The sequence below is a fragment of the Budorcas taxicolor genome, chromosome 5 (assembly GCF_023091745.1).
Source record: "Budorcas taxicolor isolate Tak-1 chromosome 5, Takin1.1, whole genome shotgun sequence".
NCBI classification, from domain to species: Eukaryota; Metazoa; Chordata; class Mammalia; order Artiodactyla; family Bovidae; genus Budorcas; species Budorcas taxicolor.
This window is the reverse complement of record NC_068914.1, coordinates 4,854,970-4,869,813: the sequence shown is the minus strand read 5'-3', so window position 1 is coordinate 4,869,813 and position 14,844 is coordinate 4,854,970. Positions and strand designations below refer to the sequence as shown.

At 37.3% G+C, this 14,844-nt stretch overlaps 1 protein-coding gene across 1 annotated transcript in view; it reads right to left on the bottom strand.

Moving 5' to 3' along the window:
• Positions 1-1,603: 1,603 nt before the first annotated feature.
• The window catches only part of WAPL (WAPL cohesin release factor), a 75,476-nt gene continuing 62,235 nt past the window's right edge, over positions 1,604-14,844 (bottom strand). The window contains exons 10-19 of the mRNA XM_052639576.1: positions 14,416-14,527; positions 13,968-14,065; positions 13,268-13,344; positions 10,518-10,693; positions 10,080-10,195; positions 9,696-9,860; positions 7,447-7,654; positions 6,293-6,381; positions 2,732-2,827; positions 1,604-2,194 (exon numbers count right to left, since the gene is read on the bottom strand). Of these exons, the coding sequence (XP_052495536.1) occupies positions 2,129-2,194; positions 2,732-2,827; positions 6,293-6,381; positions 7,447-7,654; positions 9,696-9,860; positions 10,080-10,195; positions 10,518-10,693; positions 13,268-13,344; positions 13,968-14,065; positions 14,416-14,527 (1,203 nt within the window). The 3' untranslated portion in view covers positions 1,604-2,128. The remainder of the gene's footprint in view (positions 2,195-2,731; positions 2,828-6,292; positions 6,382-7,446; positions 7,655-9,695; positions 9,861-10,079; positions 10,196-10,517; positions 10,694-13,267; positions 13,345-13,967; positions 14,066-14,415; positions 14,528-14,844) is intronic.

Below are 14,844 nucleotides of genomic sequence, written 5' to 3'. Positions count from 1 at the left end.
AAATAGGATTGGATTCAGAAAAGTACTCTACCTTCTAGTTTCCAATTGGTAGTATTTACAGAAATATTTACAGTGGAAAAAAAGGTTACTTTAAAACTTTAGTTAATTTGCAAGTCAGCCTCAAGTACCCTAAAATGCAGAGTTCTCTGAGGGTTAAACACACACAAATGCACTGCGTTTGGTGAGGTGATTTCTCCCCCACCACTCCCCACCAAAATCTGCATCCCTATCAGTGCTTGACAATTAGTTATTATTTAAAAAAGAAAACAAAACAAGAAACTGTTAAACACTGAGGTAAATCAATTCTCAAATGATTACCAGTGTAACAGAAAAATGTAGTTCGCCCTGATTGTTCTTATCCAAAGGTTTTATAATATCCCTTACCATTCAGCCACAAGTCAGTTTTACTAAAAATCTCCTTTTTCTAAATCCAATGATTAATAAATATCAATGTATTTTAAAATAATTTAACTAATTCAATTTTATGGGTATCATTCACCAATAAGCATTTTAAGTAGTTTGCTAAGCTAGCTTGTATACTCAGGGCAAACACAGCCTCAGTCTTTCCCAAGTTACACTGGCACACTATGCTCTTAGAAGGTGATGGGTGGGGGGCTGGGGTGGGTAGGAGGAAGAAGAAAACAATTTGACTGGAATCAGTTACTTCCTTATAGATTGCCCAACAATCTGCATTATCAAAAATAGGAAGACAATAAAAGGCAGCCACTGCATTAAAAAACATTACAGCTGGCACTGATCCAAGAGCCCCGATTTGTCACTTTATACAAGGAAATAACAAAGTCTAAATGGGTAAAAATTAGACTTTTAGCTATTTTCCCCAATACACACCAAACTAATATTTTTATGGCTTCAAGTTTTACAAATCCAATGAAGAAACATGATATAACTACCTGAAAGGTATTTTAAAGTATTAAATGAAAATCTCTGGAAAGCCTGTATTCAGGCCCAATCAGTAAAAAAGAAAAAATGTATAACCAGTGGTCTGAACAATAATTAATACAATAAAAATTTGCAATGTTGTAAAATTAAATATATAAAATATGTTACTGTGTGCTCCAAACAACACACTGTTCTATGAACTAAAAGAATCTGGATGAAGAAAAAGGATCTTCTCTAAACCAACAATTTAAGGCTTTGCGTTTATGCATTTGATCCTGTCACTCTTATAGAAGAATATACATGTTATCTGGAAACATGAATTCCACATTGGTGTTTTAGCTTCCTTATATTTACTGTATTGAACATTAGAAAATATATCTAGAGAGTTCTCCCTCAAAACTTAATCATGTTTCGAGAGTCTCCCCTGACTTTAAGGGTTAAACTACCCTGGGTTTGTCTGTTTTGCTTCATCCTTTAACAGGGCACATCATCTTATATTCCCTCAAACTGTTATTTGTTTGCTTGCGTCTATAGCTATGACTTACTACGGTATGATAATGAATATGGTCATGGTCTCAAAGGTGAAAAATACTTCAACAACCCAAACCAAATCAAGAATAAAAAAATATACTAATCCCTTGTGTCTTTGGATTCCATCTAATTTTAAATATAGACAGTAGTTCAGGGAACAACAACAAAAAAATTCACAAAATTATTAAAAGCTTTATTTACGATTGGAATCATTCAACAAAAAAGCAAAAGCAAATGAGCCTGAAAAAGGAACTAAGCTGTTGTCTAGAATGTCCTCAGAACATTCAATACCTCAGTAGCTACGCTGCCTTTGCACCTGGCTGGCATGACAACAGTGGCTCAACATACACAGCAGTTGCACTAACAGCAGCACAAGTTTCCCCTTAGAACTTGCCCAGAACAAAGCAAGAGAACAAGGGGAGAGTATAAATTCTGCTAAAGTGTGTTTAAATACTGCGTGGAACTGTTAACAGCCTGAACCTTTTCCCTCATTTTTGATAGTTGCAGATTGATGTAGTAACTGTCATTTAGCAAATGCAGAATGCATGACGAAGAAGAAATCAGGTGGCCTTAAAAATCCAAGTATGAATGATACTGATGAATGTTCTTGGTGTATCTTCAAGGACTTCTTCCGTGACTTTTCTTTGTCTAAGTATAGCTCCAGCACTGCCGAGCACCTGAAGCAAAGGGCAAGCAGCTAGCAGTGTTCCAAGTACTCAATCACTCTAGAGATGGACTTCTGGCCCGTAGTTCCAACAGCACACTGGAAAGGGGAGGGGCGGGGGCAGGGGCGGGGGCGGGGGCGGGGGGGGGGGGGTGATGGGCGGTGGGAGTGGAGGGGAAGTCACAGTTAATTCTCCAAAGCACTGCATCAGAGCTTAAACTATTTAGCTTTATTAAACCAAACATTATGACCCAAAACAAGGTGAGATCAAACTATGGCTTTCATAATACAGTATCAATATATTTGGCCCTAATAACTCAGTTACCTTAAAGAAACCACACAATTATTAAAAGAAAATCATTTTTTTGCTTCTGTTCATGATGGCCATAATACTTGTATTTCTACTGTCATTTCTTAAAAAGCATTTATTGAATTTTTCTTTTAATTCAGTATTTATGCTTTGGTTTTCTGGTTGCAAATCATGTGGGATCTTAGTTCCCTGACCAGGGACTGAACTTGCACACCCTACACTGAAGGTGCCGTCTTCACCTCTGGCCTGCCAGGGAAGTCCTGCATTTCTACAGTCATTAGTGTATCGTATGTAAAACCACAGAAGCTGCAATACAAGTTACTTACGGTAAGATTCATGAAGCTCAGGAATTTTTTGAGCATCTCTGTCATTATTGAAAAGTCCCCTTCTGGCAGATACTCCCGCACAGTGGTCACATTGATCTAAGGAAACAAACCAAAGGAACACTGGTCAGGTGGCAGAAAACATGAGTTTGAACCTTGCACTGTGTAGCTGGTTTTGGCACACATCCTGTTTCAAACTTATACAAGGTCCTTAAACTCCTTGGTTAATATGCAATTTCCTTTTCCACACTCCAACTTTTGTGAGCCTGTGAGTCCATTCTCTACCCCACCCTATCCCATCCTCAGAAAGAAAGGAAAAAGATAAAGCTGCCAAAGACTACAAAGAAACATTTATGTGCATATTTACTTTTGTAAATGCACAGAAAAATGCCTGAAATAACAAAATGTACTGTAGGGGGTGGGGCAGAACGAGCAGGGATAAGAATAGCAAGGAAATGCAGACTGAGAATGTATCCATAAAGCTGATCAGGAATATAAAGAAAAAGATCAAGGAAAATTCTTCATGTAGGCTAGGAATCAACTGTATCTTTCCAAAGGAAATCTAGTATCATCTATAGAAAAAAAATGTATGCAATGTCAGTACAGAAGATTAGGATGTTTCCCTCCGTTATTAGCAAGAAGCAGCCAAACTGTATATAAACCAGTTTATTGTAAGAAAAACACATGGCCTGCTTAAAATGTTGTTTTATTTCAATACATATATAAAATGCTTTAAAGATTCATAAAGAATAAAAGGAAAAGCTCTTCTAAGGAGGCTCACCTATAATAAAAAGCACATACAAAAAGAAAAAAAAGACGGGAAGAAGGACGCTTTTGATTTCATATTTGTTGATGAAGACATGGAAGAGTACATATTATCCTCTTAGGAAATTTGCAACCAATCCCCTCTCTCCCACTTTTACAGCTACTCAGTAAAAGCTTGCAGCTCCAATCCTGAGGGATTTTGCCATCTTTCAATGCTGTATTTTGAACACACACTGAGGCTATATTCAGGGGCACATCGTGAGGGCAACAGCTAGCTGCAGAGGTAACGCAAAGCTGGGTTTAAATGCACCCTAACCAACTGCACGGAGAGGGGCAGGGTAGCACGGTGGTGGGAAGACTGGATGCTGGCTATGAAGACGGCTCAACAGAAAAGGGTGCCTCTCTCATTCAGAGTAAAGAATTAGATCCTAGGTTTCAAGTGAAAGCTTCTCAACAACCCAAATCAAATCCTTTTCTATCAACAAATTACGAGTACAACACAGTAAGTAGCCAAGGCATGGGAAGGAGAGTCAGAGCATTTACTTTAAAAGTGTGCAATAAATGGTAGTGTACAGGAGGTAAGAAAAGGTGTGAAGCGGCACGGCCTACTTCAGAAATTTAGAAACGCAACCAAGGGGTGTGACAGACTCTAATACTGGATCAACTATGCTTCAGTAAAATAAAATATTGGAGAAGCATTTAAGTTTGGAGTCTTACAGCAGTAAACAAAGCTATCATTTCCTAAATGACAGTGAGTCAAGAAAGACTGGCGGGTTGGAGGGTTAACATGATCCAGATGTGCTCTTAAGGAAGTTAGCTATGGCGGTGGTATGCAGGATTTCAGGAAAGGAGAGTTGAGAGCACCAAGAACAGAAAGGCCACAGAGAAGACTGGCCATTAAAACGCACCAGATGCCTACCCGGCAATGGAAAGTGACACCAGGGTCTCCTGGGCTTCCTAGGCATGCTGCGCTTTACCTTAAAACAGCCCTTACTGCACATAACCACCTGATTCTCGTCTTTCCTCCACTTAAACACTGGGCAAACCAATGTCTTTTACATTCTGTGGAATCAGCTAGTTTTTCAGGGTTAATCATAATGACCCCCAAGGTAAGAAAGACATCCTGGGCTCTATAAATTCACAATATTGTCTACAACCTAACCTCTCTTGAGACATGAGAGAGAAATAATTCACATCTGAAAAAAACTCAGAACACAACTGAAACCAGGGTGTATGCAAAATATGTAAAATTCTTTAAATAGCATACCCACTCTTTTTTGGGGGGTGGGGGTGGGGTGTGCTTTCCTCCTCCTTTTTGCTTGGTATGTGCTTCCCATTTGCCCTTAAAATCTCTGAATTTTAAGGAAATAAGGACAAAGGCTGAGCTTGAAGAGAGTCCAGGAAAGGAAATAAAGATTTGCGGGGCCTCTAGCACCACGGTAAGAACTCTGGTCTTGATCGTGAAAGCAGTTGTGCCAGCAAGGGCCAGCAACGAAGTGGGCCAGTATGCAATCAGCTCAGAGCCTTTCTACAATATGGAATAAATGAACAAGAAAGATCCAGAAAAACACACCAGACTTAAGACAAATAAGGTACGCAGGAAGAACAAAAATGACAATGGATAAAACTTGATGGCAAAAATGAGGAAATGTGGGTGGGCAGACAGAAGCCCTTCATATCATGATTACGTTCTTTTCTTCTAGCCCTCTAGTCTTAAGAAAAGGGAAACTAGCCATCCCACTATACAACAGGTCTCCATTCTTTCTTGCATCCTGAACGCCCTTGCTTGTAGGGGGAAAAAACCCACCTCTCTTTTATTTTAAAATTTGGCTCTTCTACTGGGCCTCTCTGTTAAAAAAATAAATTTAAAAAAATCCCACGTGTCCTCCATTTTAAAGCAGACTGTTCAAACAGCGAGAAACGTCCACTTCTGTGCTGATTCAGCCCAACTGTGTACACATTCACATCCTTTTCGTAGTTAAAGTGAAAGTGAAGTCGCTCAGTCGTGTCCAACTCTTTGCGACCCTGTGGACTCTAGCCCACCAGGCTCCTCTGTCCATGGGTTTCTCTAGGCAAGGATACTGGAATGGGTTGCCATTTCTTTCTCCAGGGGATCTTCCCGACCCAGGGATCGAACCCGGCTCTCCTGCATTGCAGACAGACACTTTACCCTCTGAGCCACCAGGGAGAGCCATGATTTTTCATAGTTAAATCATGATCTAAATCTCACATAGTAATCCCATTTTCCTGGCCAATGAGTAGATCAAACAAAAGCATGCGAGCCAATCTTGGCCAAGGTAAAGGAAGTCTACTTTCTGCGTTGGGTGTGGAAAAGTCCTAGGGAAAAGAAATCATTGCTCTTTAAACAAAGAGAAACAAACAGGCCACATTCTTCCGCTGGGCACTATTTAACTAGGTGAGACACAGAGTCAGCATAGGTGCATGAAGAAAGCTAGCAAAAGACAACACGCAGAGGAGAGCAGAGTTTAAAGGTAGAAATTATGAGTCCTTGGTATCACTGAGGCGAACCTTTTCCACCTAAGCCAGCTGAGCACAGGTCTTATATAGTGCTTTTACTTCAACCAAAGACATGTGAGTTGATTCCTCTATCAATCTGGAACTTTCTCATCAAAACCAATATACTCTTACTTTGAAATGTACCTTCTAAAGTTCAACAAATATTTAAAAGTTTTTAACAGGAGGGAAAAATAAAGTAACAAGTTAAGTAAGTAACGATGTGAAGTGGCTCCAGTGAAATTCTTTTAGGATAACATAAAACAACACAGAACTCTTACTTACTGGACTCTCCTGGCAGAGACACCCAAGAAGCAGTGCTGTGTATGAGGCCACAATGCAATCCTCCATGTGTTTGCCAGCATGCTGAAGGGCTGAAAGTATTAAAACAGAAAACTAATAGTGCATGTGCATATATATATATAAACCAAAAACTACAACAACAAAAGCACCTAGAAAACCAGCAACTGTGTCATCTTTACTTCAAAACTGCTAAACGTTGATAATGGTGCTGCTGCTGCTCCTGCTGCTAAGTCACTTCAGTCATGTCCGACTCTGTGTGACCCCATAGACGGGAGCCCACTAGGCTCCCCCATCCCTGGGATTCTCTAGGCAAGAACACTGGAGTGGGTTTCCATTTCCTTCTCAAATGCATGAAAGTGAAAAGTGAAAGTGAAGTCGCTTAGTCGTGTCTGACTCTTCGCAACCCCATGGACTGCAGCCCACCAGGCTCCTCCGTCCATGGGATTTTCCAGGAAAGAGTACTGGAGTTGGGTGCCATCACCTTCTCTGGATAATGGTGCTAGGAAGATGTAATATCCACACAAGTTAACCAAATTAAAAAAAAAAAAAAGACAACCCACAAATGGTAGAGGAACCTTAATATAAAAGCTAAAACCATAAAACCCTTAGAAGAAAACACAGGACTAAATATTTGTGCCCTTGGGTTAGGAAATGGTTTCTTAGATACACCACCAAGACCACAAAAGACAATATAAAAAATAGGTAAGTTAGACTTTATCAAATTTAAAGCTTCACCTTCAAGAAGACAACTCACAGAATTTATCTGCAAACCAGGTACTTGGTAAGAATCGAGGCTCTAAAAATTCTACTCAATAACAACAAAAGATAACCCAATTTAAAATATGGGCAAAATATCAAAACTGTAAACACCCTTAGGAGTCATGTTACTTGGCTGCTTCTCTTCACAGACAGTAAAGAGAGGCCCAGGGAGGAAACACAGACCTTCCAACAGTACACACATGCCATTCTCACCGCTAGGTGAAGACTGCTACCAAACAGCAAAGCCTGTGTGCACTCAACCAGAGAGGCCATAAAACAGCAAGATTATGACCACACATGAAGTAAAAAAATGTTTTACAGGGGAAAAAACACACACACACATCTTTTAAAAAATAAAGCAGTCAAAGAAAATACACCTTTATTGAGGTCAAGTTCTTCATCGTCCTCCTCCTTCTTGTTTTTCTCTTCTGTACCATCAGTCTTCTCAGTTGATACCCACTGTATTTCTCCACTTGTTTCTTGCCACTCTCCACTCTTATCATGCTGAGTGGTGGGCGCATCTTTGATCAATTCATCTGTTTTACTTTCTGCCAACTGTGCTGCTCGTTCTCGCTCAAGGAACAGCTGATAAACATTTTTGAAGATCATTAAAAAGGGATCACCTACCAACATCAATGTACCCAAATATAAGGCTGCATTTGCTTTTAAACATCATTAACCTTAAGAAGCATACTGTCTGGTAAAAAGGCTACATATCAGTAAAAGCCCTAGCTCTACATCCAACTGAAGACAAAACAAAATTATAAATGCTGCTGGGACTCAATTAAGTAAATTATCTATCGATGATGTATGCATTCTATTTTTAAGAATGAAAATCTCAACATGTTCCTTTAATTTGGATAATAACGGGCAGGAAGTTCAAGCAAAAATTACAAATTAAAAGTTAAAATTAAAACAGTTAAAAATTCTTTAAATCCAAGCAGCCTGGATAAATTAACAGGAAGGAAGAGAGGACACTGAATAAAGTTTCATAATATTTGGGGAAAACAAATGGCTTCTTTAAAAGAAATTTAAAGAAATAAAAACCAAAGAAAGTAGAAAACAAGTTCTCAGAGAAAGACTGAGAACTAAATCTCAACTGCTATATTAACAATAAAAGTATAGTGCTTGCTTCAGCAACACATATAACAGAGAACATTAGCATGGTCCCTGTGCAAAGATGACACCGATATACAGACTTGTTGCCTACAGGGAGGGGGATGGGAGAGGGAAGGACTAGGAGTTTGGGGTTAACAGATGCAAACTATTACATACAGAATGGATAGACACAAGGTCCTACTCCACAGCACAGAGAACTATATTCACTGTGATGGGATAAGCCATAAGGGAAAAGAATATGAAGAAGAATGCGTATGTATAGCTGAGTCACTTTGCTGTGCAGCAGAAATTAACACTGTAAATCAACAACATTTCAATTAAAAAAGTCCAAGTACAATTGTCAATGGAAGTATACACCAAAAAAGTCTAAAAAGGGAACATACTAAAAACTCTTGCCTTCACTTACTTATTTCCCTGTGCTGGCACAATGTTGAATGTACACAAAGCGTTTCATATATTTGCTGACATGATCTGGAGAAACCCTAAATTACTGATGACAGCTATCAGAAAACTAAATGCCAACTAGATCTCAAAAACTTGCTGAAATATACAGAAGAATGGTATGTAAACTTTAATACCCTTAAGAAAGTAAATGTATTTTATAGTTTTTTCAGTTTTGACTTCTAATTTAGTAAATATCAACAGATAAAGCACACATAAACAAAGCTCCTTGGAGTCCCCAGTAATTGTTAAGAGTATAAAGGAGGGTGGGCCAAAAAAAAAGGGGGGGGGGGGGCCGGGCAAAAAAAAAAAAAAAAAAAAGAGTATAAAGAAGTCCTGAGATCAAAATGTTTGAAAAGAGAATGACGGGCATCTAGTTGCAGATTATTTCCTGAAAACACAGTTCACAAGCACTTCTAGTTTCAAAAAGACCAAAAGGATTAAAGGTTAGCTAAAATTTCAGAAAAAAATGAAAAGGATGGTTCATTATTACTGTCACTTAAGGAAATGACAAAAGTAGCTTGCAAAAAGATAAAAACTGTAATGCCAGCACTGTCGAAAAAACCTCAAAAACTCACATATAGTTTTGGGAGGAAGTATAAACAAGGGGAAAGGGAGTGTTTGGGGTGGGGTGAGTTGGGGACATCAGTTTTAACATATTAGTACCTATTCTAACAATTTCTAAGTTAGGAAATTACTCCAAAGATATACATACTTTGAAAAGTATGTCCCAGTATTCAGATGCACACAGTCCTGGGCACAGATCAGACCAGTAAATGCTAGAGGACTAAGGCTAGAAGTTAATTCCTAATTTGTTGTTAATAATCTATCTTTGATTCATAAACAAATGGGCCTTGTTTCTGCTTTTTGCTAACAGTGTCTAATGAGTGACTGTCATAGCTGAAAACAGCAGAGTAAATGAAGTAATGGTACACATTCTAACCTCTCACTGAACTGGTAAAAATATCAGAGGGAGAGAGGAGGCTGAAGGGAGACAGAAGATGCAAGTGATCAAGAACTTGGACAGATGCAACGAACAAAGGGTTAGGGTTAAGCTGTTGCTTACCTGCACTAAAGCCTGAACTGCATGAACTTGTCCAGCTATCCTTAAACTATCATCTCCTTCTCCACTACAGAAGGAAGAATCAAAAGAACATGATGTTTCCATGTTGACAAGACAGTGCCGATTTCGAGCACTATATTCCACTAGATTTATCAGTAGACCTAAACCCTACAAAAATGAAAACATGCATGTTACCACAGGTGAGGATTAAAAGCAAATGAACACAATATGCGTAACCCTTCATGGCAGCAAGAAAGCAACCCAGTGCTCTACCATCTACACGGTTAAACCCAGTATATAAAATGATCACCTTCCCAATCAAAGACGTCGTCTGCATCATCTTACTAGATCAAGTATGCATGTATGCAACAAGCCACTTAGACTCACCAGCACTCGAATATCGAATCTCTGCTCCTGAGGTAGGTACTTTGGAACCTGAAGCACGCAGTTCATGGCTGTGCCAATCAAGCCATCCTGCTCTCCTGTTTTGGTGCTGCCCCATTCTGAAGTGGGGAATGGGCAAAGTGTGAAATTGTGACCAACTATTAACACGAATATTAAAAGTTAAAAACACATAGCTTAAAAAAGAATAGTCATTTCTTTATTAAAATATATTGTTGACTGTAATATTTCTAAGCCAAGCCACAAGGCAGGTTCTAAAAATATCAGCTCTTAAAAGCAGTTAAATCTATACATGACTAAGTGAGCTCCATGACAGCAATCCAAAAACCACCACACTGAGAGAAGAAACAGGGGGACTGACGTATTTCTGCATGTGATGCTGTGCAGCCTATCAATGAGAATATATGCGGAAGCGTGACTCACCATTGTCATTGGTTAAGTTGAGCAGCACCCCGATGATGGCCCTCATGCAGTCTTCCACTGCTTTGCCCACGTGGTTAGTTACATTCTGCTGAGGCAGAGGCTTACTGTCAGGTAAGCATATACTGTTCTCAGCACGGTTATACTGCTTAATCAGCTCTTCACAATGTTGTAATGCTCTTAAGAGAAGACAAAATACAGACTATTACGCTCAACAAAAATAGTTATATTAAGAACTTCTACTGACTTGGACCTTAATGCTTTAAATCTGTCTTAAAGGCTGTCAAATTAATCTTTTTCTACTCAGATGTTATGTGAACTATTTAATCATGTATCAAACATGTCTGATATCACATTAGGTGCTAAATTTTATTTTGGAAAAACCTGTTAATATAAATTTTTCTAAGCAAAGTGAAAATTATAAACTCGATGCAAAAGTTTATACTACCAACAGCTGTCCCCAATTTTTCCAATCTCTCCAACATAACAAACCTACTACCCCACCTCACCCAAGGTAAAACCATTAAAAGCCAGCACTGGACACTTCTGAATTTCATTTAGATGTTTGTCCTTTAGAATGTGAACTCTCAGCAGGTAGAGGATATTATTTATATTACTATTACATAATAACTTTGTATAAACAGATACTAAATACTTCATAAACATTAGAACATTTTTAAAAACATGAGGTCATTTAACTGACATGTTTGTCTTCTGGCAGTCATGCAAGGGTATCAGCTACATCTAAGGATTCACAAGATACTACCCAAAGTAACAAGGAAATGTAATCTTTAAGTGGTTCTAGTATTTCTGAGACTCTCTTTAAATCACCGAGTCCATTAACTTAATATCTATGAGATAATGATGAAATACACAAATTGAGTTGATTCTTTATGTATACCATGCAAAATCCTTAAAACTACTATGTCTAATTCCCCTCTAGATGCTTCTTAAAAAAAACTCTAATTAGGAAGGTATTTGTGTCTAACCTAAAATAATGTGCTCAGATGTTTGGGGATGTTCGCCAGGATTACCATGCTGTTACTGTTAACTGCTTAAGTAGCACTGAACTGAATCTGTTGGGAGGTGAGAAGAGATAGTAAGGGTGTATTGTTTAATTACTCAATATACCATCCTTGCATTTATCAGCATTCTACTGAAAGCTTCAGAAAGTCTGAGGAGTGGTCTTTCACAAACATCCAATTCTAATGTCTACTGACACAAGTTCCTAATCACAAAAGGTTCCTAATGTTTTAGAAGGCATTTGTCAGGAGTCATTAAGTATATAGGAGACATTTTAAAAATAAGATACAAATTTAACTTGCACAAATACTCTTTGGTGAGAAAGTAAAACATAGTAATAGAACAACTAGAACACATACCTTAAAGGTATTAAGCATGACACAGAATTCACAAATACAGGATGGAGGGAAAGCCTACAGACTAAAACAAGAATACTGGGAACTAGAGACTATTAGAAATTTGGGATTATGGAAAAAACTGAATACTGACTGGACTTATAATATGAAGCAATTGCTAATTTTTAAGAGATGAAAATGCTATTGTGGTTATATTTTTTATTTTTATTTTTTTCCTCGATAATTACTTTTTTTCATTTCATTTTTTTTAACATATTTTTTAAAGAGTCCTCTTTTCTCAAGTATTTATGGATGAAACTATATGAAATCTGTAATCTGCTCCAAAATAATGTAGAGGGCAGAATGGATAAGGTTATATATACATGGTAACATGACTGGCCAATGTTTGATGATCACATTCAAGCTGCATGTACACTGGGGCTTATCATATTATTGTCTACTCTTATCTCCGTTTGAAATTCTCCAAAACAAGAAGTTAAAACACAGATAAACTTGAGTCAGGCTGTAGTGGGCCTTTGATACTAAGGACTTTGGACATACATCCAAAGACAAGAAATCACACAGATTTGGAGTTTGGGATTATTTTTACAAAACAAAAATCTGAGGAAGGTTAACCCACTGTGGTGTAACGTTGGACAGGCTAGAGGCCAGAGTACCAGGGCAGAGATATCAACAACTAAACAGACTTATTAGTAAGAAGCTGCTGTTAATAAGCTAGAACCAAGACTGGAGACATACTTGGAAACTTTATAAACACTGAGGTGATATCATTAGCCCAGTGTCAAGAACGCTGGGCAGAGTGTGAAATGAAGGAAGCTACATATAGATCTGGGAAAATAGGTATAAATAAACAGCAGAAAGCAGCTAGTAAAATTCATTTACAATAAAAATAAGGACTAATGCTTACTACTATATGCCAAGCATTGTTTTAGGCTTTACATATGTATATTAACTCCTTGTATATATTGTACATAATCTATATTATATACAATATACAAATGATATTTTAAAATCTTTTTTAGAATTAAAATATTATTTAAAATATGTATCATATTTAACTTAAAATATATTAACATACATACTAATTCTTTTACTGCAACAACCTTGGGTAGGTAGATACAATTATTACCCCCCTTCTGTAAGAACCTGTAAGTTCAGAGCTATTATAGGGCTGATGTTCTGAAGTTAAGATCCAAACTCAAGTCATTCTGGCTTCAGAATCTGTACTCCTAACTTTTGTACCTTACTGCACTGCTTCTTGTTCACAAAACTGGACAGACAGAAGTACTTTATGGAGAAAGGAGACAATGGCACTTCCTTTAGAGTCAATCCAAATGCTTTAAATAAACAGCATGACATTTCAGAAAAACTTACTTAGCTGATGAAACAATGAGTTGTGAATCTTTATAGGCAATCAAGTAGCTTTGATTCTCTGGATTATGCACTGTTACCTAAAAGGGAAAATTTTGAAATTTTGTGGCAATACATAACATTCATTCATTCACATACAACACAAAGCGCTCTAAAAGACATAAAGATGAGGAAAAATTAGCCCTTGTTGTCTAAAGGGAGAAACAACCCACATGTTCTAAATTTAAAATAACAGAGCTACTGCTTTATTACAAAATCAAAACACCACTGTTATAACTACTTGCTCACCATTAATATATTCTGTACTACACATTCATTGTAATGAAGTACCAAGCACTTTAAATGTCAGAAAAGTGCTATCACTAACTTAATAAACTAATATTTTAAAGTTCTTAAGTAGATTCATTTAGACTTTTAAAAAAATTAGATGTTTATTTAACGTACTTGACACTCCAGAAGAAAAAGGGAACAATGTGAGTTTCATCTGTGCCAAGAACTTTTCATTCACACTAGATTATTTTCCCACAGATGTTTCTACACTGAACTAAGTCATTCATAAAAGTCAAAAAACAAACTGACTGCATAACAATCTCAATTTAGATGAACAAAAGTGAAACTCTAGAGATATAAAAATTATGACAGTCTCACACAGAGAGCACATTTAAGATTAGATCATTTTCTTTAAATAGCTGTCCATACTTACACTTTCTAAAACTCGTAAACATCTCTCTGCTCCCCATAATGAGGCTACTAGTTTCTCTTCATCCTCATCTCTACTTAAATGATCCACACATTCTTTCACTAGGAGAGAGGAAATGGACATAGATTAACATGTCTCATCACTTCAATGCTTACCCCCTTTACTAACACTAAAAGTCATCTGTATACATGCTATTAATGTGTTGGAACCTCTCTGAACACTTATTCTAAGTTTTATACAGTGAGATGCTGAAATGTATGAGACTCTAATTTATAATGATTAACTTTCCAATATCAAACTGTTAATGGCCTTTTCTTTAAAAGTTAAAAGATTTTGAAGATGCTACTAGAAGGAAGAGATCTTTTCAAACTGATGCAATTATTCTTTGAAATATATGAACAGAGTATTCAGGTTTTAAATAAAAAAATGTTGTATGTGTAATATATCATACCTTTATCTACAATGTGATCCAGACCACCCAAAAGCCGCAGTTCTTCTTTAAACCAGTCCCCTGCTCGTTTAGAAGTAAGGGACAGCAAAGTCTCCATAGCTAAATGCCCAGTCTGAAAATCAGAAGCATCATTATTGAATTTTGACTCTGAGTAGTAATTCTGAGGCAACAATTCTAGAGATTGCATTTTTAAAAAAGGAAATTGCATGCTACCAGCCCACAGTGTTTTTTTTAATACAGTAAATGGTTTTTAAAAGTAAAACTAGTTTAAAACTGGTATCAGAATAGTCTTAAGCTAAAGCAATGTTTTTATCCATTGGCTTGTTTTCAGAGAAAATCCATTATTTAAAGTAGTCTATATCACTTGCCAGTTCGATAAAATATATACTGGTACCATCATATAGGCTCAAGGGCGAATCAAAAGGTATA